At 37.2% G+C, this 25,461-nt stretch overlaps 2 protein-coding genes across 9 annotated transcripts; one reads left to right on the top strand and one right to left on the bottom strand.

Annotated features, from left to right (window-relative positions):
• The first annotated feature begins 859 nt into the window (after positions 1–859).
• On the top strand, positions 860–17,403 carry hemk1 (HemK methyltransferase family member 1). 6 transcript variants are annotated; one of them, XR_009206046.1, is made up of 12 exons: positions 861–1,080; positions 2,758–2,940; positions 6,135–6,226; positions 7,340–7,433; positions 7,632–7,754; positions 8,359–8,460; positions 9,516–9,580; positions 11,257–11,306; positions 12,788–12,893; positions 14,338–14,443; positions 15,140–15,250; positions 17,021–17,040. XR_009206046.1 is itself a non-coding variant. In XM_058402757.1 (12 exons), exons 1-12 carry the CDS (start codon positions 982–984, stop codon positions 17,052–17,054), a joined length of 1,155 nt encoding a protein of 384 aa, XP_058258740.1. In that variant the 5' UTR covers positions 862–981; the 3' UTR covers positions 17,055–17,403. The 6 variants fall into 6 exon arrangements, 3 of the variants coding, with proteins under 3 accessions (XP_058258742.1, XP_058258740.1, XP_058258741.1); XM_058402757.1 differs by having other exon boundaries at positions 862–1,080; positions 14,338–14,433; positions 17,021–17,403; XM_058402758.1 differs by lacking the exon at positions 8,359–8,460 and having other exon boundaries at positions 863–1,080; positions 14,338–14,433; positions 17,021–17,403.
• Positions 17,404–19,346: 1,943 nt separating this feature from the next.
• cish (cytokine inducible SH2-containing protein) lies at positions 19,347–24,338 on the bottom strand. 3 transcript variants are annotated; one of them, XM_058402762.1, is made up of 4 exons: positions 24,207–24,338; positions 22,926–23,091; positions 22,190–22,353; positions 19,347–21,639 (listed from the first exon to the last, which is right to left on the bottom strand). In XM_058402762.1, the coding sequence occupies exons 2-4, from the start codon at positions 22,943–22,945 to the stop codon at positions 21,143–21,145; spliced, it is 681 nt and encodes a 226-aa protein (XP_058258745.1). In that variant the 5' UTR covers positions 22,946–23,091; positions 24,207–24,338; the 3' UTR covers positions 19,347–21,142. The 3 variants fall into 3 exon arrangements, with proteins under 3 accessions (XP_058258745.1, XP_058258744.1, XP_058258746.1); XM_058402761.1 differs by lacking the exon at positions 24,207–24,338 and adding an exon at positions 23,985–24,147; XM_058402763.1 differs by lacking the exon at positions 24,207–24,338 and adding an exon at positions 23,204–23,917.
• Between the last annotated feature and the right edge of the window lie 1,123 nt (positions 24,339–25,461).

The raw sequence follows: 25,461 nt of genomic DNA, 5'->3' as shown, positions 1-25,461 counted from the left end.
GTCATGCATTATTTTATTAAATATCATTTATTGATTCAGTTTTGTTCAGACTACACACACACACACACACACACAGTTTGCTCTTCTGTCCACTGACATGATTATTAATGTAAATGAAGTCTATGCCTACCTCTAAAATCTAACCCTAACCTCAGTGGTGCAGTTGGTAGTATTGTCTATTCGCAGCTCCCAGGTACTGGGTTTGATCTTGAGCTCAGGTTAATGTCTGTGCTGAATTTGACATCTTTTAAATCCTCCCACTGTCCATTAACATGCAAGCAGGCCAATAGTTTGCACCTAACTGGTATAAATTTGCGCTTGGATGGTGCCCTGAGATGGATTGGCACCCCATGCAGGTCTTCTTGCCCTGAGTTACTGGGACTGGTGCCAAATCTACTGTGACTATGATAATGCATTTACCACAGCTGAAGATAAATGAATTCTGAGTTTTCCGCAGGGAAACCAACCAAATATCCCCACAAGGTCAAAGCTGCCACATATGGATCTCTCTCTCTCAATCTATTTCTCTTGTATTTATCCACGTACATGCTGGACCTGCAGGAAGGGCAGAGCAGATGTTTTGCTTCAGAAATGTTTTAGCACCACCTGGCGTTCAAACGTAATATAGCTAGAAGGAAGATCGGCGTGCAGCTTTTCCATCCATCCATCCATCCATCCATCCAATCCGTTTAGACTGAGGGAGGAAAGGAAACACCGAAAGCACAAGCAGAACATGCAATCTCCAACCACTAAGCGCAGTGACTTTTATTTTATTCAAAACATTTCATTCCATATCATTAGGAGACATCTCGATTATTATGTGTGAACGTCTTAGACTTTTATTTTGAAAACATTATGGCGCACAACTTCCGTGTTTAGGCTGAAGCACATGAACAGCATGGACAGCGTGGTTCTCTAATGAGCTGCTAATACTGACGTTTTGGCTTTTATTACTTTATGCTGATCTCCAAACGATGACTGATGATTTTGATGAGTTTGATGTCAGTAAGCAGCAGGTCCATGTGGAGTCAGAGAAGCCTGACTGAGTGGATAAGAAGAGGAATATTAATCCAGCAGCGGGTGAGATGGTGGACAAGTGCAGGGACACAGAGAATGAAATACTCATTTTCAATGGGACTTTATCCCAATAATATGACGCGTGAATCATATTATTAGTTATTATATATATTACATATTAAAATCAAATGACTACTTACTACTAGAATCGTGTTATTAGTAGTGCTATTTCGTTAGCAGTAGCAGTAATGAAAACAATACAGTTAATGTACTGTTTAGTTATCAGTTGATAAACAGCATAAACAAATAAGTACATTACAAGTCTTAGTACAGCAACTGCACAATTGAGAACAATCACAACTGTGAAGTAAAACTATAATGTTGACAACAGTGCAGTAAAATAACTTCAGTCCATTTTCAAAATGAACAATAACATAAGATAAGAAGTTGTACACTCCAGTTAAAACAAAAACATGAATATTTTTGCATTATATTAAACCCTTTCTCATTTGTTACACTTAATTGGCTGGTTTAAAGGGAAGAAAATGTTATTGCATTTTATTATTTCATTACACATGCTTTTATGCATGCACAAAGGTACACTATATTGCCAAAGGTTTTGGGACACCCCTCCAAATCATTGAATTCAGGGGTTGTATATTTCAGGGGTAGGGCTTAGCTCCTTAGTTCCGGTGAAAAGAATTCTTAATGCTTCAGCATACCAAGACATTTTGGACAATTTCATGCTCCCAACTTTGTGGACACTGTGATTTTTGACACCTTTCTATCAGAACCAGCATTAACTTCTTCAGCAATTTGAGCAACAGTAGCTCGTCTGTTGGATCGGATCACACGGGTCAGCCTTCACTCCCTACGTGCGTAAATGAGCCTTGGCCGCCCATGACCCTGTCACCGGTTCACCACTGTTCCTTCCTTGGACCACTTTTGATAGATATCAACTACAGTTTTGGAGATGTTCTGATCCAGTGGTCTAGCCATCACAATTTGGCCCTTGTCAAACTCGCTCAAATCCTTACACTTGCCCATTTTTCCTGCTTCTAATACATTGATTTTGAGGACAAAATGTTCACTTGCTGCCTAATATATCCCACCCACTAACAGGTGTCATGATGAGATCAGTGTTATTCACTTCACTTCACCTGTCAGTGCTCATAATGTTATGCCTGAACAGTGTATGCCCCAGAAAAACAAACTCTCCCACACGATACATTCATATACATGAACACACGTGTCATGTGACCAAGTGTCTGAATGTCTATTGTATCTAATAATTATTATAATATATATATTTATTTATTAGGGCTTAATAACAATTTTGTGGCCGTTCCCAACTTCTGTGAACAAACAAATCACAACACATTTCAATGTCTTTTTTTTCCTCTTGAAAAAACAAATCAAAATTTAGAAATCAGGTTGGAATAAATCAGTATGTCCTTCCTATTTCTACAACTATTAAGAGAATAAATATCAGCTAGGTGTAAGTAATAAAATACACAAGATTTATGCTTATGTCATTATGTGTCTAGTTTGTCTTCTGTTTCTTATTATTCATTTAAAACTTTTGTACGAATTTGCTTCGGTTGGTTCACATTATGCTTAATTATCTTAAGAAGACAAATATTGTGATGATGAAAATACAGATAATTATGTAGCTATGTTTTTGTTACAGAAGAATGAAAGGTAAATGAAAGTATGACTAATGGCAGCGTATCTGTTTAGGCTCTGCTGCGGTTGTCGTGTGGAAGTGGAGGCGTAGGTGGCGCTCTCGCTCCTCCTGTAGACTGTGGGGTTACAGCAGAGCAGGCGGTGAATGTGTGGACACAGTGCTTCCAGCAGCATGGAATCTCTGAGCCGCTTCTCTCCTCACACTACATCATAGCTCACGTACTGGGAAAGAAAACTGTGAGTCATGATTTCTGTCTTTCTTTATGCCACTGTTTATCTGCAGTGTAGTCTGTAAGTAAATGGACCTGGGATGATGACACAGTTGTTATTGGTTTGCTCTGTAATGAAGCTGTGAGAGTAAAATGTAGAATAAATGAAGGAAGTACAGGTAACGTTATCCATCCGGACCCTGATTATGTGTGAAAAAATGTTACTTAGGCTCAAAAAGACCGGCACAAACAGCTGGATAGATGTTAGAGATCTTTTCTGTTTTTCCATTATCACAGTGGTGTCAGTTCTGCTACAAACCATAAACTCTTCATTCACTGCTACACTAAAAATAAAACCTGTTATGTCTTCATGTCTAAAGTGTTGATCTTTCCTGATCATCCCTCTTTCAGTGTAATGAATATTATTATATAAAACACTACAGATTTGTTTTGTGTGTAAATTTTGCGGTGTGGGTGAGTAGGGCTGTGTCTCAAATTCAATTTTTTATTTGTATAGCACTTTTAACAATGGACATTGTCTCATAGCAGCTTTACAGAACATAAGAAACCAAAAACATAGTGCAAAAAGGCCTGCATGTTAGACAAAATCATCCCTAGTGAGCAAGCCCGAGGCCACTGTGGCAAGGAAAAACTCCCTTGGATGGTATGAGGAAGAAACCTTGAGAGGAACCAGACTCAAAAGGGGACACATCCTTATTTGGGTGACACCGGAGAGTGTGATTATAAATTATTCTAAACACCGGAAAGTGTAATTATGAACAATGTCCTTTCTGCATTTATGTGCAGTCAGTTGTGTGATGCAGATACAGCATATGTAGAATGTTTTTGTGTGTATTAATTAAGAGGTTGTTGTCATCCTCAAAGTCCACATAGGGTTGGCATCATTGCTTTGAATACCCAAATCCTCACAAAGCAGAACCCAGCTGGAGCTGGTCCATCTCAGCATGCCTCAGGATCCTCGCAGGGTTGGCCTCTGTCTACTGGAGCTGGCCTCTGTCTCTCTGTCTCTAGATGCTTCGGGAATGGGTAGAAAAAGGGAACAAGTGTAAAGGAATTAGCGTGGCTGCTGTTCATAATATTAGCAAGCACTAGATGATAATGTTCATTTAATCAGATGTACGTGAGTACAGGGTTATTGGGTGTGTTATGTGAATGCCAGGCTAAAGAGATATGTCTTTAATCTATGTTTAAACTTGGAGACTGTGTCTCAGCCCCGAACACTGTCAGGAAGGCAAAGTTTAGGAGCTAAATACGAAAACGCTCTACCCCCTTTTGTAGACTTTGATATTTTGGAAACTACTAGAAGTCCAGAGTTTTGAGATCTTAAGGAGCATGATGGATTGTAACGTGTTAGAAGACTGGCTAGATACGTGGGAGCTAAACCATTTAGAGCCTTGTACGTAAGTAGTGCTAATTTGTAATCAATTCTAAACTTAACAGGTAGCCAGTACAAGGATGATAATATTGGGGTTATATGATCATATTTTCTTGATCTGGTAAGAACTCTGGCGGCTGCATTCTGGACTAACTGTAGCTTGTTTATTGAAGATGCAGGACAACCACCTAGTAATGCATTACAGTAGTCCAGTCTGGAGGTCATGAATGCATGAACTAGCTTTTATGCATCAGCTACAGATAAAATGTTCCTAAGCTTGGCAATATTTCTATGGTGGAAGAAGGCTGTTTTTGTAATATGTCCAAATGGTGTCCTATGCACTCTATATTACACATAATATAATGTGTAACATATAATGTTTTTGAGTAGTAACATCTCCAATTGAACTTTTTGCAGTGAACAGACATGATGCATGACTCTGTCATTTCACTCCACACGAGCAACATGTTCTGTCCCATGTGACCATTTAATATCAATACTGTGATAAATTATGCTGCAATACACAATTATCATTATTATTCTTTTGCTTTTTATATTTAAAAGAATGCTATGTATGACTGTTATATATGGTGCATATTAACGTATTTAATTACAAACTGACTATAAGTAGCCGATTTTATATTTTTAATTTTATTCTTTAAAATGTTTACATTTTGTTCAGATTTGTTTGTTTTTCAAACTATTGTACAAACTAACTGAATGATTTTATGGTAAATTTTTATTCTTTAGAATTGCAAAATTGTATACAGGTTTTCATTTTATTTTGGATTTTATGTCCTATATAAACACACATTAAACTAAAGTTAGAATAAAAATATTTTATTATGTAACTGATAAATTAAAATGAAGCTTTACTGTATTTACTGTACGGCTTTATATATATATATATATATATATATATATATATATATATATATATATATATATATATATATATATATATATATATATATAAAACCTGTATATTGTGATATGTATCATCTGTCATAGAATTGTCTTTCAGAATTGTGATTTTCTCTTTTTATTTTTATTGAAAAAGTGTTATTTTTGCGCTGTTCAACAAAACTGTTCATCGGCAGCTTTCTCTGGTGGCTTGTTCCCATCCACTTCATAGAGCAGCTTGTGACTGCCAATTACTAAAAGTGACCTCACTTATTTTGACTGACCAGACAATTATTCAGTACAACATCCTGGCATTAATAGTACACTTCATATGTGTCCATCTGTTACCCGGATTCAGTCGGAGTACCATCTCAGTCCTTCTTCAAGTCTGTGCTAGTTCTTCGGTTCTGAGTGGGTTTAAAAAGTAAGCACTTTGTGACGTGTCATTACTTAGTTAGATGGCAAACACATGAGCGATGCTTCCCAAAATAGGAACACTGTAATCAGTATGAAAAAAAGTATGTATTGCTTATGTGGGAGCTCCATATCAAATGACGTAAGTTATCGGGGTGTACCGGAATGAGAAACAGGACACAGAATGACCTTGTGGGGTTTGTGGATATGAGTGAATGACGCAATTCAAGACTGTATCTGGAAAACCTAATATTTATAAACTTCATTAGCTTCCTTTGTGAGTCACTTTTGACTCTCAAATTTGCCTCAATGCTTGGCATTTCTTTGTGTGTGTGTGTGTGTGTGTGTGTGAGACAGTGTTTCATTCTCTTCAACAAACATACTGTGACCTTCTCCGGCACAATTACTGCATGTTTGTACAGGAGCTTCTAGGAATCAAATTACGTTTTCAGCCACAACCACCTCCATGTTTTTCAGATTACAAAAACATTTCTCTCTATGTGTTAAAGCTGCAAAGTGTGGAGAGGAGAAGGCTCAAAGAAAGATTGACTGACAAAGAAACGGAGAAAGTGTGGGTGCTATGTTCCAAACGTCTGATGAGGTACAACCTCTTTTTTTTTTTGAACATTTACAAATAAGTGTGTTTACAATGCCCACTGATAATCTGATCATAATGTGATTTTATCCTAATGGTCATGGAAGATGACAGACTCTGATCTATTAATCAGATTACAGCTGTTATCTGATACGCACACTTGGCACAATAATTGGGTCATTCAGGGCATGGACACTGCCCATGTGTGTAAAATCAGCAGATAGAAATGAGCAACATCTAATCTGTCTGCTGTAAACACCACAGACTTAACAGCTTGATGGTGTTATTTGTCATATCCTCTGTCATATCCTGATGTTTATTAATGGCTTATATTATCTGTTATTTGAAATGTAATATGATTAAGTTTTCCTGTTATCAGATTACATAAAGCAGTGTACAGAACAGTGTCAATAAATTTCTTATTTTTGTTGGTATCAGAATGTTTTATGTTGTGATACATCTCTGGAGCTTTTGCTTTTAAGAACAAACAATAAAAAATGATGGGTTATGAGTTTGAAAAAAAACTAAACACCACTTGGAAGCCTCATAAAAAATATAGATTTTATGTAAATTTGGCAAAAACAATATACGTACTGGGAAAGATATTATTTTCACTTAGTTTAGTTAGCTTTCTCTGTAGACAAAAAATGATCGCCTAGGTAGTGTTAAATGTGGCTATGTGCTGCTAGAAAAGAATTTCTCATTCTTAGTTGTATGTTTAATATATATATTTAATCAGGATCCTTGTGATATTTGTACAGAGCACAGTTTGCAGATGACTTTGCTTTGTTTGCAGAAAAAAAAAATGTGCCCGAACACCATGTGATACTGTTGATGTAAGCGAGAAATGAAAGTACTGGACTATATATATATATGGCCATGGGTCAAATGGGTCATATATATGGCAAGTTGCCCCTACATAAAAATAGATCGATAGATAGGTACATAGATATTGTGGTTTGACAGACTCTATTGATCCCATGAGGGAAATTTTTGTGTTTAACCTGAAATGCAAATATTAGGCTGTAAGCAAGTATTTCATGGATCATTTTGTAATGCCTAAAGGTTATAAACTGTATGTGTGTGTGTGCACGTGTGTGTGTTTGTTGTGTGGTTCAGGATGCCGGTGCAGTATGTGATTGAAGAGTGGGACTTCAGAGATCTGACCCTGAAGATGAGACCTCCAGTGTTTATTCCACGCCCCGAGACCGAGGTCCAGCATACACATATACACTCTTTTGACACACACAAACGTTTCATCGTAGGACGCGGTGTCCTTTACAGTATTTGCAAACTTAGGAGTGTCACTTCTAATGATGTAGAAACATAGGAAACTGTGAGTTATGGGATAAACATATGCTGTATATGGGCATACAGGTATAAATGACCATATATGTGTGTGTGTGTGCAGGAACTGGTTAGTTTGGTGTTAAAGGATCTGCGGTCACAGTGGGGAATGAGAACTTTGCGATGCTTGGAGGTGGGATGTGGATCAGGTGCCATCTCTCTGAGCCTACTGCATAGTGTACCACAGGTTAGCCTCTGCTCGCTTTATTTATATCACTTTAGTTGAGCATGCGCTGTTACAGAGGTGCCAACATTTGTGGTTTAGTCAAAGTATTTACGATGTTTGTCTCCCCAGCGGTCCGGGAGACGCCTGAAAACTGCTTTTTCTGCAAGAACAAAATTAGCTTGTCTGAAAAAAAAAAAACGTTTGAAGGGGAAAGGCTGTGAATAGGCAGAACTTTTGTGTTGTATGGACTTTATCTAGGACCTGTGAATTCACAAGCATTGGTCTTGTGAGCCAGTCGAGACTGGTCTTTTTGGAGCAGCTTTTTTTTTTTTTTTTTTGCCAAACTCAGCAAAGGGGAAAAAACAAATTAGGGAGATACATTCCCCTGCATTCTCTCCAAAATCCCACAAGCCAAACAGTCTGTTGCTACTCAGTTGTTTCATGCAGTCTGCTAATCTACATCCAGCCATATATCCATATTTATTTTCACTTATACAAGGTTGTGGTGAAACTGGCATCTATCCCATAGAGCTCGGGGTATATGATGGGAACATAATTACACACAAACTCTCACGCAACTAAGAATTTAGTGTTGCCATTCAGCCTACTCATGTCTTTACACTAGGGGAGGAAACCAGGGTATCCGGGGGAAACCCCCAAAGCACCGGGAGGACATGCAACCTCCACTCACACAGGACAGAGGCAGAAATCGAACCCAATCCCAGAGGTGCAAGAAAAACATGCTCTGTTTGTCTGTATGATAAAAAAAAAAAAGTCTGTTTGGATCTGAGCAGGAACAAAACAGATTGCTTAATTGAAACAGACCGCTTGTTCAGTCAGAAAAGTGCAGTATAGGATGTGTTGTGCAGCAACTTGTACACCAGGGCAAAGAGGATGGAGTGAAAATCACTGCTGATACCAAACTCTTAAGCAAACCACTATTTTTTTCCTCAAGCTTCCTTCTTAGACATGCTACAGGTCTATCAACTTCTGAACTATCTTCACAAAAGTATCTTCACACTCTTTTACTGGACATTATCCAGTTACTCAAACCAGTCCAGTCCATTGCAACTCTCACTGAAACACCTCACATTCTTTTGCTTTGTGTTTTGTGTTGTATTGTTGTCTTTTGTCTCCTGTCCTGTCTCAGTGTAATCATTTGTATTCTGCTGCAGTGTTTGTTGGTTTGTTGCATTGTCTGTTGTTGCTGCTGCTGCACTGTATGTTCGAGTTGCTGTGTAACATTGCACACTGGCACCAAACCAAAACCATTTCCTGTGAGCATTTCTCAGAGGCAATCAAATGTTTTGGATTCTGATTCAATATTTTTTTTACAGTACAGTATTAAAAATATATAAGGTTCATATTCGGGCGGATGAGCTGTTGATTTATTCCATACGTTCCTTTTGTGTGTTAGTGGTAAAAGTATGCATGCATATACTACAATTAATCAACAGTACTTTTTTTCACGACAGTTCTAGACAGTGTATTATTACGAGTGAACTGGACAAGCACTTATGTTTATTTGGTAACAGTTATAGAGTAAGTTTGCACACTCTGCTAGTTGCTTATGCATATGTACAATTCAATATGTTTTATCAATCGTGCTGTTAACATGAAATCTTTTTGTTTCCTTGTTAGCAATGTTGGCATCTCTGCTGGTAATAAGGCAGGCAAAGAGAACTAGATTACTACAACATAGGAAATCAGTATTTATATTGAGTCTAATTATCAGCTGTGTGGCTGATAATAAGCTGTGGTTTTTAATGTGTTGTTTCTAAGCTCAAGGCATTTGCACTGGACCAAAGCCAGGAAGCAGTGTGTCTCACTAAGGAAAATGCAGGCAGGTGAGTGCAGCGTCTGATATTGGGATCGTTATACACACATTAATTCTGACACACTGCACTGTGATATAGAGCTTTATTCCAGTTTATACAGTGAATTATTAATACAGGGAATCTCTATTAGATGTAGCAGGCGCATATATATATATACACACATCCCATATTCCTGGGATGGTCTTCATGTGAGCCAGTTTCATCATGGTGCTTGATGGGTTTTGCAAATGCACTTGACAATACTGTTCTTGCAAGAACTATTCCAGAACACATGACCTTCGTGTCTTTAAATAACAACTGTTTTTTGTTGTCCATGTGTGTTATTTCATAGTTTTGAAATCTCCAGTATTGTTCTAGAATGTAGAAAATAAATCCCTAAACAAAAAACATTGAATTAAAAGGTGTGTCCAAACTTTTGACTGGTAGTGTGTATATATATATATATATATATATATATAATGTGTGTATATATATATATATATATATATATATATATATATATATATATATATATATATATAATGTGTATATGTATATATATATATATATATATATATATATATATATATATATATATATATATATATAATGTGTGTATATATATATATATATATATATATATATATATATATATATATATATATATATATATATATATGTATATATGTGTATGTATATATATATATATATATATATATATATATATATATATATATATATATATATCAGACGCGTAAGAATCAGAATTAGTTTTATTGCCAAGTACTGTGGGTTTTACATGTACAAGGTATTTGCCTTTGTGTATTGGTGCACAACAATAAAAAAAAATTAAACAAAATATATAGAAAAATCTAAGAATTTTAAGTAACTGTGTAGAATATATATATATATATATATATATATATATATATAATATATTACAGTGTAATAGTGCAGTATTATAATGTATAAAAAGTGAACCAGTGCAAACAATTAAATTACCAGTTTGAGGTAATGTATATAAAAAACTTAAGGCAAATACCTAAACCAGCTAATCTTAAGTAGCATAGAACTATTTTTTGCGTTTCTTTTTTTTTTCACAACAGAAATTGTCAATTCTCAGGCACAGTTGCCATTAGCCAGAGCTTTTGTTCAAATCAAGAAACACAAAAAACTCTTTCATGTTTATTACACCTGCTTGTATTTAAAACATACCTCCTTGACCACTGCCGATGTTATGGATGTGTCAGTGAAGCGGTTACTGCTACCGTTAGTGTTGTTGGTTCAACAAAAATTCAAGGCGCTTGTTAACAACAGATAAGCTGATATGGATGCCAGAATGAAACATTGTATTGTAAGTCTTGTCTCGTTGCAAGAAAACAGGTTTATCCTTGCAAGCGCATTTTCTAGTCAACCCTAATGGTAAGCTGGAAGAGAAATTGAACAGTGACAATCCAATATAAATACTAGCACTATGGTAGTGTCGTAAGAGTAACATAACAAGCAGCATGAATACCACATTAACACCATGCTAATGTCATGGTCATGCTTTCATGGTTCAGAGGCTACCACAGTGTACCACAGTAAAACCATTGTAAACATGAGTAAAACACAATAACGTATGTAATAGTATATGGTTTTCTGTACAAGGAAATGTGTTCCATTCATGCAAATAATGGTGATGGTTTATTTTTATTTTGCAATAGACTGGGGCTCCTGGACAGACTTGATGTTTATCATTTAGATATTATTAAGGGTGAGTATGTTATGCCTAAAAATCAGTTGCATTGTGATTATTGAAAAAAATTGAAGAAGTGTAATGTTTGGGAGGATAGTTTCTTTTCTCCTTAGATAGACAACTCATACAACACACACACACACCCCTCTCTCTTCCCCTCTCTCTCTCTCTCTCTCTCTCTATTTTTCCATTTGTAAATCAGCTTGATCGTTTTGCATGTAAAAATGAATTTTGTATATTCATTATCATATGCAGTGACTGCATGTAGAATTCACCAGTAAGGTAACATATGCCTGATCCTGTATAATAAAATGTTACGTTCAAGTCTTAATCCAAACATTACAATCCTATCAATAATTTACTCCCAACCTATTTAACTAGAATACATGAAGTTACTTGAAATATCTCATATCTCCAAACGCATGCACATTGCAGAGCACATGCACATAAAATCCAGCTGTATATCTCTGAAATTCAAAATGTGTTATAACAAAATGTGTTCTATAAGATTGCTAATAAGGATTACTATGTGCTTTTTAAAAATAAGAAAAGGGTAACAATTTGGAAACCAGAATAAATATCAGCAGAAGTTTTAATATGAATATTTTATTCACCCAAAATTCATGGAGTGCAGTTATTAAAAGCGTGTGTTGGCAGACGTCAGTTGTTTCAGTTAACATAGGTAGCTGGCTGGCAGGGTCGAGGAAGTTAGCTAAAAGGCACATTTGTTTCAGGTTCCATTTAAAATTTGTCAGGTCAAAGCTGTTTGTGCTGAAATATGAAATTTGGATATCAAATTCGGATTCATGAATTTTGGCGTTTTTGATAGTCAACAAGTTGAGAGAATTGAAAGTTTGAATAAGTCAATGTTTAAATAAAAAATATCTTTGAATTTTGTATTTTATTCTGAGGCAAGAAAAAAAATTAAATAGAAAGCCATTTCCATGTTTTCCTGATATCATTTCAGGATGAAAAATGCACAAATCCTACACTTCTGTGTTTCATTGAATTTGAAGTTATGATATCTGATAATTTTAAAATTATTTATTATTATTATTATTATTATTATTATTATTATTATTATTATTATTATTATTATTATTATTATTATATATTGTTATATAATCAGTCTCTTTGTGGAGGAACATGCTCTCCTATGCACTGGTCTTACACGCTGTTGTGCTTGTATTTAGCTCTTCCTGTGTATTTCTCTCTGGCTGCAGTTCAGCTGAATTCAGTGTGCTTTATTGGATTGACAGTTATAGCAGTTACAGTATTGCCAAAGCACTGAAATGGCAAAGAAATATGCAGCTGCTTCTGTTGTTGCATATTGTTCCTGCAGTCTCTGTTCTGTCACCGTTAATGCCCTCATTACCAGGAAGCTCAGACTGATTGTGTTGTCAGGCCTTCCAAGGTCAGTCGGCATGTTATTGAGGTGCTTTAGTACTAAAAGCTTTGCTTATATGATCTGGGCAAATGTGTGTGTCTATTATTCTTAGATGCTGATTTGACACTGAGAAGCTGCAGTCCTGTTGATGTACTTGTTAGCAATCCTCCGTACCTGTTTTCTCAGGATATGGAGTCTCTGCAGGCAGAGATACTCAGGTACTCAAATCACACACGTACTGTAATTTCTGTCCACTTTATGAGAAACGCCTGCACGTTCATGCAATTATCCAATCGGCCAAAAAAAGGTGGCAGCAGCAGGATGCAAAATGTAAAATCATGTAGATACATGTCAAGAGATTAATTGTTCACATCAAGAGAAAATAAGCGACTTTGACCTTGACCTTGATGAGGTTTTGGTGCCACAGAGAGGCTGAGGTTGAGTACTGTATTTTAGAAACTGCTAATCTCAAGGGATTTCATTGAGCTCATGGGTTCTCCATGTAAATGAGGGAGATCAGAGTAGACTGGGCAGACTGGTCTGAGCTGACAGGAGGGCTGCAGTAACTCAAATAACTAGATGTTATAAACATGGTGGGCAGAAAAGCATCTCAGAATGTACAGTGCAATGAACGGTGAGCTGAATGAGCTACAGTTTGCACTGCTTTCAAAAACAGGACTCCCACGTGCACAGGCTCAATGGAATCAGATCATTTGAAAGACTGAAAAAAGACCAAGATACTTGACCTGTGTCTGTGGGATTATATGAATCGTGAAATTATGTGCCACATACACACACAATTTATATTGATATCCCTTCTATATTGATTTCTTTACAACAACAACAAAAAAATGACACGTGAGGCTAAACTTACTTTTTGTTTTTTTTTTAAACTCAAGCACTTTACAGTTAAACTATTTCACACAAAAATTACTTGGATTATAAATATAAACAAGTATAAATATCATAAAATCAATCCTAATGAAAGGCAAAGCAGTCATGTCTCTTTATATGTAAACATTTCTTTTCCCAATCCAACCACAGTCTTTGCCATTTGTTATAGGATCTGATACCGGTGCAACACTGATGCTGTGTATCAGATCGCTGCCACCTCTTTTTTAGGAAAACATAAATAGCCTTCCCCAGAAAGTTGTAAATATCTTTTATTAATGTTGTAAAACAGGCTTTATGCAAACATCATGCTAGGTACATATGTAAGGAGCCAGTTTAACAAACGCTAACATTGAACAACTGTGGAATATGAAGAAAGAAAGATGAAAGAAGTTGTTAAAGAAGCTTTGTTAGCATTTTTTTTTTTTTAAATCTCCCTTTTGGGGGAACCAGACTGCTTTTCTTTGTGTTTTAGAGAATATATAAAATATATAAATCTATATATCTAAATAAATATATATATAAAATATAAATATATTTTAATATAAAATCTAAAAATATGTTTAAAAATATTTTATTTATTGATTTACCTTTTTATTTTATTTATTTAAAAAGAAAACACTTAAAAAAATTATTCTCATAAGAAAGGTCATTTAGGATTCTTAAGTGGAAAAAAAAGAATAAAACTCTTTAAAGTTTATTGCAATCATTTTTGCATATTTTCTTGATGGAAGCCAGCAATTCTGACATTATTTATCTTCATCGCTGCAGGTTTGAAGACCACTCAGCACTGGATGGGGGTTTGGATGGGATGTCGGTAATTAGACAGATTCTAACTCTAGCGCCAAGACTCTTAACAGATGGAGGGTAAGAGGAGGTGTGTGTGTGTGTGTGTAAATGTGTTTGCTTTAAGGATCCACCGTGGTATATCTGTTGCTCAGTGAATATGATCTCATGTCCCAGGTCTAGCAGACGGAGTATATTCCAGCAGAGTATAAATAGAATGCTCTAATCTCACTAAGGAGCTTTACCAGCATTTCTTATGTGGTTCAGGGAATCCACTCCTGCTCACAGTCTTCCACACTTTCATGGAATCGGATACTGGTGTTCCCAGGATTATAGGGCTCCTTTCTAGTAATTGTCTCCATAATTCACACGGTGGTGAACTGTGTAACTTGTCCTTGAAAGTAAGTTAAATAATCCAACTTGCCACCTTCTTGTTTCAGGAAATTTATTACACAACAAGCTTGGAGATAATAGCTTGCGTGTGTGAGTGTGCGCACATGTCAGCACTGAATGTTTCTCTTGTTTCAAGAATCCTTCCAAACATCTCAAGTGTCTCATGAAAATTATCACAGGCTCTGTCGAGGCCACTAAATCTCAAGTCTGCATTCCTTTCCTAGAAATGCTGCTTTTTCTGCGAAATCCAGATTCCATTAAAGCTCATGTGTATTAGAAATGCTTTAGGGTCTTATCTGTTACTGTGATAAAATCTGTTTCCTATGATTACACATCCTCCCAGCTTTGCTTCCTGCAGTTGTTCATTTGCTCTGTGCATGCATTTGTATTCCAGGCGTATGTATCTTGAGATAGATCCACGCCATCCTCCACTCATAAAGTGTCTGGTAGAGGAAAGCATACCGGGATTGCAGTATTTGGGATCACACTGTGATTACACAAACAGGTCAGAATATCTGTAGTAAGCATGTTTATCCTGTTTTAAGCTACTGTACATGTATAAAGCCTTAAGATGATTTATTTTAATGTGTGAACGTTACCTCGGTGACCTGAGTGCTGTATATGACATAAGTCTTCAGTCCTGCAGTTTATTAACTCCTTAATGTACTGATGTTCATTTTTAGTAGCAGCACGATTCCACTAAACAATTGTGATGATCTTTTGTCCACCTTGACCTCACTTGCCATCTATTATATTGTTGTTAATTAAACCCTCAAATTCCTACTGATCTACCTAACAGTGCTAGATAACATCTTGCATTGTCTGAATGGATAGAAGAGGCAAGTCCATATTATCATTCCATTCAAGTGAGTGCAGGTTATTATTCCAGTCAAGCAGAAGCCACACCTGATTCTACCGAAAGCCAAGATTAGCTGACTAAACAAGTGAAATTAGGTGCTACTTCGTTAGAATGAAAACTGGCACCCACACATGTCCTTTACAGATAAGATCGGACACCACTGGGATAGGCAAATTGATTGACGCTTCCAAATAATGTACTTTTTTGATGACATTCCTACAGAGGACAAAGCCAATACACCACATATATAATCAGCACTACAAGTAGCAAGCAGTAAATAGCTAGTAAAAACTAGTAAATAAATCATGTTAATAAATAAAAAGTGTACAATGCAGCCAGAGAAAATAAAGTCAAATAAATACATGATGTGTAAGTGATAACGTTCATTATTATTATTATTATTATTATTATTATTATATTCCAGAGAATATATATAATCAGTTCCTCCAGGATTTTGCAGTTTTCTTTTTGATGGTTGAGGCGAAAATGCTTAATTTCTTGCCGTTCTTAAAAGATTTATGATGCAACTTGTGGAGTATTTGTGCTTACGTTTGTGGAAAACTACTTGAATTAAACAGGATTGCACAGGATGCTTCTTTTAATGTATTACCAGTTCCACGATAGCTGTATGTTTGACACACAGGAACTAAAGTGGGCTTTGACCTGACTGCATGACAGCTTGGCCCAAATGTGGTACTTTTGAAAAACGTCAAGCTTCTCCTAATTTCATTGTTTTTTTTTTGGTTTGGTTTTCTTTTGTTAATGTATTTGCTCATTTCTGTGATTGTAAAATCCTGGAGGGACTGACTGATTAATACAGCAGCACTGCTGACCATTTAATTTTCTATCATTTTGGTATACAGTATAATTGTAGTTATGGTGAGGTGATCTGGGAAGAGATTTAGTTGATTTAGTTGAGCTTCGAGTATCAGTGGCATAGATAAAGCTATACTTTAGGTTTTCTGGCATGGGAAAATGTTCAGGACAGGAAATATCTGAGGCAAGTTGCTATTTCTCAGCTATGTGACAAGCTGTGAGTGTGTGTGTTTGTTTCTTAACATTTAAAGAGAGAGAGAGAAAAAAAAAAAGGCTGGTGAGGAAACAACTATTTATAGCTGTGCACAAGTGTTAACAGGAACTAACAGGGCAGTACATAAATGTAACTCTAACTTTCAGTATGCCATGTCTTTAATTAATAAATAAAAATAAATAATAGGTGTGGAATAAAACACTACATGACATGCTGTTATAGAAAAATAAGCATTTTCAGCATGGATCCAATTCATGTACACCACCTGTCATTGATTTCCTATAACCGCATACCCTGTCAAACATCAGTAGAATAAGCAAAGTACAGTTAATACTTGTCATAATGAGCAGCAGAACTTTTTTCCTGTTTTTCTGTTGCTTTTACAGGTTGCGGTTCTGCATTCTGCAGAAGAGCAGATGACCTAAAAGAAGAACCTGTGGCATCTGAGAGTGACAGCACATAGCTTAAGCGAAAGCTGATATGGAAGTGATGGGTCAAACGACACACGTGAAGGACCGTGTTTTGTGCCGTTTTGCCAAAGTTTAGTCCATACACCGTCTGTGGGAGGTTTATGTCTTGATTTTTAATCCTGAAATGGATTAGACTGGAAAGGCAGACCTGCCAAAGTGCCAAGCTTTAGCCTTCTCACCGGTTTCTCATTCACACAGTGTTCTAGATGGAAGACCTGACCATAAATGATACTTGTAAATGTTGCCCTTTTGAAGGTGTTGCCCTGCACATTTGTTTAATAAAACTGTCTTGAATTTTGGAGGCGTGTTCATGTCATGACTTAAGACGTTACAACAGGAACTGGAGCTGCTGGTCTAAATTCCAGGCCAGTATTAGTATCAGGTGACAGGAGACTCTAGAGTTTCTCCATTTCTACTGACCACTGCAGCTAGGCACATGAGCAAAAAATATGGTGCAGTCCAGTGACATTTTAAAAAAAGACTTGTTTATACATCTATATTTATTCCCTTTGTGTGGTTTGGTGCACTTCCTGCTCAATGCTCCAATATCGGATTGCCTTATATGTGTAATAATATTAATAAAACGCAATCTTGACATCATTCATGGAAGACTTAAAGTCAATGATGGTCAAACTGAACTCATCTGCCGTGTGTGTTTTGATCTGTGGTCACGTTTGTTCATGAGAAATTCTGCGAAATCCCCGCCTCTGTGAGTCAGGATCATTGATCAGGACACTGACTGTGTGATTTATTCTAGACTGCTCTTGTAGCGTGGAGAATTTGAAGACTGAAAGACAAAAGCTCTGTGATGTGTGGTGTTATCTTTGTCAATAATCTTGTAGCATGACCCGTCATGAAGGCATATAACTCGGTGTACCAGTGCTTTCAGAACTCCTCTGTCATGCTTAATACCTGGCAACCCAGATAAACAACTTTTGTTTGTTTCCGTTGTGTTTTCCTTTTCTCGTCCTTCTAAGTCTACGTGCACTGCTTCTTACACTTGCATATCAGGCTGAGGGTTCTTGCATGTGGTTATGGTTTATTGTGGTGAGACTGTGCGCTTGTGTATGTGTGTGGAAGGGTGCAGTAGGCTGAAGGTAATTATTGTAGCAGTTTCTGAGAACTCCCCCCTCCCGATGCTGCGCTAGCCTTTCCCTAGAAGCACTGCGCATTCTGAGAAACAGCTGGCAGTCTGCCGCATGCTCACTCGCTCCTGAACAAACACATTCACACACAGGCAGAAAGACATATTTCCCTGTAATATTCTTTCAAGTGAACACTGTTTTGTCTAACTGTCAGACTCACAGACATGCAGGTTAATCACTTGTAGCAGCTTTGAACAAAGCATTTTAAAACCCAGTGTAGTTGATATTTCTCATGTAAATACATTCATGACTACATCAGATACTTGTCATACAACCTCGTATCAGTGTCCAGTTAAATTCCTAATAAAAACAAAACCGAAGTGAGCTTTTAGAGTAAACTTGTTTTACTCTAAAAGTTTCCATTAAGTCATGAAATGTGTAGAACACAATACAGAATACATTGATTTTTTTTTTCAGTACCAGTATTTTGTTTTGCCAAAACAGGGAACTTTGTAACCTCTCTCTTACACACACACTCTCTCTCTCTCTGCCTGTCTAATCAGCAATCAACTACTGTCCCACTATTTCATGAATTTGATTGCCATATTCAGGTTTTTTGACCTAATAATCTTTTAAAGAAACAGACTGTTTGGAAATAGACAAGTGAATAAGAGGATAGCAGTGTGTTTATAAAAATGCTTATGAGTAATTTGTGACTAATCCCGTACGTTACATTATATTTTAATGGTTTCATCAAGCTGGTTCTGTTCATGTTGATGAAAGTAATCCGATTGCGTGTGGAAAACCAATTTGATCATCCCTGCAGGTGGTTACTGAGAATCTAATACCCGGAAGAAGAGTGATTTGACTGAAATTCTGTTATTTATTAATGCAGTTCAGCTCATCCTCTTTCCCAGATTTGCCTTGTTTTCCTAGAGCTCTGTGCTGGGTCTAGGAACAAAAACACAGACTAGTTTGTCACTGTAAAGCTTCTCGCGCTTCAGTCCTCGAGCTCAGAGCCACTGTTTTCCCAACTCGGCTAGAGATAAACTGGACACTACATTAAATATACACATTCATAATACGTCGTCTTCTTGTTTATGCATCCTGGTGAAGCGTAACATGTTACGCTAAATATAAATAGAGTCAGATCAAAGTCAATAAATAAATATATTTATTAACATAAATGTATTTAAGAAGATCACATAAGAGCTTGAATGGTTTCAGTATTTTGCTTTTATTACAAAATAAAAAGGATCTATGTCCATAAATATATACAAACACCCACATTGTGGGGATAGAAAAAATAAATTATTCTGGACTGATTATATAGCAGTATGTACCAGAACGAATTTCATGTAGAAAAAGTAAAAAGGAAGGAAAGAAAGAGAGACAAGACAGGGTTTTGACTTAATAATGTTGTGTGTTTGGCTGCCATGTTGCATGTTGTGGAGCTCACTGGCAGTCCTTCACCCTTGACTCTCTTTAGATGGTAAGAATTTAAGGACAGGACAACAATGAAATTTACACAAATTTTCCCTAACCACAATTGTTTGTTAGTCTGTCAAATTATACTTAGGTCTTTGCTTCTTGAGTTTTGGAGCCAACAAGTAAGGGAGGCTTCTAGTTGCTAGTTTAGCACTGTGCAAACAGAACTCCAAAATAATCACACGCTTGTTAGAGGATATCATCTGACAAAGTAATACTATTAACAATTCCTAAAACAAGGTGGTTTATTTAATAAGTTCAAAAACTTAAATGAAAAATGATTAATATTCGTTTTCAAACATTGTGCACCAGCTATACGCTGAGCATATTGCTAACGTAAACAATAACTAGCTGTGCTAAGTTAACTAGCTACAGTAGCTGTGTTTGTGTTCTAGGATGCAAAGAAAAACCAACTAAATCATTCTTCTAAACATTTTCACAGACTTCCTCAGGTTTTGAGGAATGTTTACATTAGTAAACTGGCTTGGAATCACAGCCACAAGCCATAAAAACTGTGAAACATTGATCAGAAAAAAAAAAAGTATTATAAAAACGCACCTACATCTGTTGTATTTTTTTTTCTCTATAAAATCTACCTCTGAGCAGTGAACCTGAAGTAAACATTGTGTATTTTGGCTAAATCCTGGTGTATGTATCACTCTGTAGCTAGCTAATGTAGCTAGTCCAAGTCTGAGGGTAGTGCAGAGCGATATTCTCCGAGTAAAGAAAAGTTATTCTGTCTTCAAAATGGCTGCTTATACTGTCTTTAATGTCACAATCTCATTTTGACCTTTTTTCCTTTCCTTCCTTTTTTAAAACACAAGTAAGTGTGATACAGTGTCTGAAACCACAATAACAATTCTATTTCAGATAACACCATACTTTTAGGCAAGTGTGTGATGACTTAGGCATGGAGTTTTAACTATGCTAAAACAGCAGTGTGTGTGTATTTTGCTTAGCTACATTAGCATTGTAGCTTAAGCCCTGGGGAAAAATTGTGTAGCTTTCTTTTTTTTTTAATCAATCACTGTAAATAAGTTATATGAGACTAGGAACAGGCTATGCTGTAAGGAGAATCAAACCCACAGTAGTCTCAGTCTTTTGTAAAGTTCATCCAAAAGTATATGGCGCAATGAAACCTATTACAGTATAACCTATAGACAACATCAGAATTAGCTGCAAACTTCTTTCTGTTTGTCATTTTAAATTCTTTTAAGATTCCGGTGAATTTCGGATTTAGTCTATATTTGGGAACAGGAAATCTAATTTATCCCACAGGGAAAAACAAAGCATAAATTAATCATAACAAGCAAAGAGAAAAAGTGTTCTTGAGCTTTAAATATAGACACCATTGGTTAGTGAGCCAAAGCCCCATTTCTCTGGAAATGAGCTTTCACCTGCATCATTTTCATAATGACATCAGCGTCCTTTCTTTTACGTTCTAGTTGGTGTTTCCATGGTGATGTCAGAGCTGGAAAGGGTACTCCTGTAAGTACTGCAGTATTAGCTTTGGTAAAGGTAGCTTCTCTGGGCAGGCTGTATACTGATTAATAACCAAGCGAGCAAGATGCTGTAGGGACGGAAAAGCTTGAGGCTGGCGGAGTGGACGTTTCAGCTTGAGCAGCACAGCACACTCCTTAGGTACCGGGGGTGGATCAGGTACAGGATCGCACTTGTTGTCCTGTGCCGTGTCACGTCCCCTTGCTGAGGTAGCATAGTGCTGCACCAGACTCAGCACATCAGGGAAAGAGAGCAGACGTGCTCGGGCTGGTGAACTCGAATCGAGCTGGAAGCGCCCGTGACTGTACTCAATGCGTACATTAGTGGGGCCTCGTCCTGTTTTAACTGATAAAGTCAGCATGTAGTGCGGGTGACTGCTGTCCCGAATGAGGAACGTGCCTTCTGGGGCCGCCTCAAGGAGTGAATGTGCCTCACTGGCTGTGATGGTGCCCCAGTACCACCCTAAAACAAGAAGGAAAAAATCCGTCAAATATTTTTAGGATTTTGAGGATAATTAACTCTAAACTGATAACCTGGACGTTAAAATGCCAACGACTGGAACATTTGAGTGTAAATTCCCGAACTGCCAGAGAAACTTCTAGGCGCTTGTTCAAGACTGTCAGGTGCTTAGTTTTATCCTTAGATTGTGTTCACCTTTGCTTGTAAGTCATACTGTATGAAAGCAGCAGCCAAATGAATAAATGTCAGTAATGTAAATATAAGTTTTCACATGATAGCCTTAAAACGCAATTTTCATAACTCAACAGGCCTACGTCATATCCAAGCTGTGTGCTACAGCATGCCTTCTGCAGCTGCCATTTTGTCTGTTTCCTATAAGTAACACTCCTAAGGCTGTATTAAAATATAGCTCTCATTCCAATCTCATGATCATACAGTCATTAGACTATGGCTCTAAATGTGATCTTGGGTGCTTGGGTATATTTATTGCAACACTGGAATGTGTGTTTGAACCTAATTCCGAGTAATCCTGAAACCTTGTTAAAGAGTTTACCTGATGCATCGAGGTAACAGAAGTTGCTTTTGATGCTGCGCAGGTCTTTACTGGGTCCCCAGAACTTGGGGGAGCTTTGAAGACAATGTGCTGATGAGGGAGAGATGACCGAAACCCCAAGTGGAACCACCTGAGCCTGTGAGTCTCCTAACAGAGCTCTGGGACTGGACAAAAATAAACACAAAACACATCAACAAAAGAGCCGGAGATCTAAAGGTTTCTTTAAAATGACACCAAGGCGCATGTGTATTATTCACAACTGCATCTGCTGCTATTTTTATAAATGGAAAGAATCAAATCTGGCAGTGGATCATAGAGGCAGAGAAGCCCTTTGTTCTGGAGCTGTCTGTCTATTGATTTACTGCGGTGGTAAGCTGAATGGCTGGAATACAGCACATAATAACCGAGAGTAAACCTGATCCTTCAAAGAAACGACTATATAAAAACCGAAGTTTTGGTAATACATGGAAAGAACAGAACAGTGATTCATGACAGTAATGGACAGATACTAGTTTTTAAATCGAATTGTTTGATGAGAAACAGTTCACTATCACGGACTCGTTTATTAAACGTAAGAAACCGAACAAAACCTAAAGATTGCAATTAACCCATCTGATGAAGCCACACAGAATTACTACTGAGAATAAAAAGCAGCAGCTACGGGTGTGCGGGTTGGTGATCAAATGAACAGATTCTGTTGAATTTCCTTGTACTCGCTTGATCTCGCCGTACTCACCCTTGAACACAGAGGATCATCGTATGAGTGAAGGCTTCAGTCAGGTTCCTCAACCGCCTCTGAAAGTTTCCCAGCCGCTCCTGAGCTCGTGCTTGTCGAGAGTCGGTGTGTTGCCGCGATCTAAAACCCTTCACCCCGAGCCTCTCTCTTACAGTATCGCAGCTCTCTGAAGAAGAAAAAAATCGCCGACGTTATAAATGAATAACCCAGGAGCAAAGATGTAGCTGAAACGGCATCCGGTACGATTTGCGCTAATGAATAGAGTTTCAGCCGGTTACCAGCCTAAAAGTGTGTAGCCGAAACAACTGTGGGCTTTGGTGAGCTGATTCCGCATGAGTTCCAGGAACGGCTTTTCTCCGAATCAGCGCGCTTGTCTCAGCGCCTGTGACGCCATCAGTGACTTTCTCTCAGAGTGGCCCCCAATCATTCCAGGTATAACACCCATTTTTAGCCAGTTTTAGCAAACACATGGATCAAAAACATTTTCATAAGAAGTTCCTTTGCAATGTGGGGATGTGTTTAGTCATAAAAGGTTTTATTGCAAAATATGACGCGTGTTTCCTTTTTTTTCCCCCCTCATAAACACTGCATAGCGACAAGCATTTCCTAGGAGATTCTCGTAAGAACTTTCCAGGAAAAACCGAGCGTTCTAAGGACTCCGACCAATCCCAGCGCCTGTCCTTTCTCTGAAGCACCGCCTCCGCGCTGGTCCCTCCATCCAACCGGCGTTACGCGATCCGCCTCCGCGGCTAAGCCCTGTTTACTAGTGACGGGAATTCCGACTCGTTTCAGTGAATCGGCTCAGTTCACCCATAAGAGCCGAGTCCTTCGACTTCCAAATGGCTCCCAGTTGTTGTTGTTTTTTTATCCCTAAACCACCCAAAGATACTGGTTCATAGATATCATCTATGATCGACTACCATATGATGAAGTAAATAAGTATTACACTGATTTAAAAAACACATTAAGGATACTTGCATTAACTTTATTGTGCCTGCTGTATTTGTAGAGCAACTGTAGTGAATTGTAGTGAATGTGAATAAAACAAAATAAAATCACCCAGGTACAGCACCATCTCAAATTGCCATCTCCGTGCTCACAAATGAAAACTATATGTTTGTGCTCCTTGCACACAGACCTACTGTACTGTTAATTTTGTTTCTTTTTTGTGTCTTCGGCACAATGGTAGGCAATAAGCGAAGTTACGTTCTTTTTTTAGACTAATATTAGATTAACATAACTCATACTGCCCTGTAAATTAATAAATCTAATGTAATTTACCCCCGGCACATTGTCTTCACAGCCCGCAATCCCTGCGCTCTCACTCAGAGCCGTTTCTCCGCTGCAGGTAAATTACAAGAGCCGTGTTCCAATCGGAAAATGATTCCCCTCCAAGTGAACTGTACAGGGAGCAGGATGTACACTTTAAAGTGCACTGCGACGCGGGCCCGAGACATCGGCAATCCATTGCTCTTCCTGTAATAGCCCGGATGTTAAGACCTGAATTTTTCGACCTGAATTTGAAGGCTCGTATTTTTTCCACCTGAATTTTAATACCTGAAATTTTTTCCACCTGAATTTGTGAGGTTGAAAAATAATGAAGATTGTATTTTTTTGTAAATACAAAGCAGAAAAATTCAAACTTCTTTTTTTGCGGCAAGTTTTTATTCAGTTCATGTGATTCAATATGATACCTTGCTTTCAAGAATTTTGGCACTATTATACTTCCATAGGGAACACCATGCTGCTGACTTTTCTGTCTTATATATATATATATATATATATATATATATATATATATATATATATATATATATATATATATATATATATATATATGTGCCTATTGTGTCTGCAATAAATTATTATAATAATGTCATTTATTATAATGTCAAGATGATTCCTATACATTTATCCAATACACCACTGCACTCCGTGAACTGATTCTCAGTGTTGATACTGGGCCAAACCACTCAGATGTTCATTAGCAGGATTAGAGCATCATGAAAACAGAACAGAATCTACATTTCTTCCCAAATGTTTAATAAATAAGAAATAAACATATAATTCAAACATTAAAAATAAAACGACCACTCCTCCGGTATGCAAATCGACATGAAATATTCACTGTAAGGGCAGATTCATCCTCAAGCAGAAACCCAGCGCCTGCTGCAGTGCTACACCTGCTATTGCTGTTTCAGGACATACTGCCCCTTTACTCCCCCTAGTTTCAAAGTGTGATAGTGCCTACTGAGAGCAGGAGAAAACGAGCAGCTGCAGATTCAGGATATGCTGAGATGCTGTTTCTTGTGCCCCCTACTGAGAGATGGATAGTAATATCACCACTCAAAAATCAGCAGTATTTAATAGGAATTAAATCACATAAATCCTTTTTCCGTACCATTTATCCTACAAAGGTTCAAGTCAAGAAGCTTTTATTGTCATTTCAACCACATATAGCTGACGCAGTACGCAGTGAAATGAGACAATGTTTCTCTAAGACCATTCATTCAGATTCATTTCCTATGTTTTTTCA

Source organism: Hemibagrus wyckioides, linkage group LG11 (assembly GCF_019097595.1).
Source record: "Hemibagrus wyckioides isolate EC202008001 linkage group LG11, SWU_Hwy_1.0, whole genome shotgun sequence".
In the NCBI taxonomy this organism is placed as follows: Eukaryota; Metazoa; Chordata; class Actinopteri; order Siluriformes; family Bagridae; genus Hemibagrus; species Hemibagrus wyckioides.
This window is presented reverse-complemented; position numbering and strand designations above follow the sequence as displayed.

What these genes read in the sequence shown, in the direction of transcription:
- hemk1 (XM_058402757.1), top strand. Translation starts at nt 982, where the DNA reads ATGATTTTGATGAGTTTGATGTCAGTAAGCAGCAGGTCCATGTGGAGT. An exon ending in CTGCAGGCAGAGATACTCAG is followed by an intron (nt 12,894 to 14,337) that starts GTACTCAAATCA and finishes TCATCGCTGCAG; the next exon opens with GTTTGAAGACCACTCAGCAC. An exon ending in CACTGTGATTACACAAACAG is followed by an intron (nt 15,251 to 17,020) that starts GTCAGAATATCT and finishes TTGCTTTTACAG; the next exon opens with GTTGCGGTTCTGCATTCTGC.
- cish (XM_058402761.1), bottom strand. An exon ending in ATGATCCTCTGTGTTCAAGG is followed by an intron (nt 22,354 to 22,925) that starts GTGAGTACGGCG and finishes ATTTTTGTCCAG; the next exon opens with TCCCAGAGCTCTGTTAGGAG. An exon ending in CTGTTACCTCGATGCATCAG is followed by an intron (nt 21,640 to 22,189) that starts GTAAACTCTTTA and finishes TTCTTGTTTTAG; the next exon opens with GGTGGTACTGGGGCACCATC.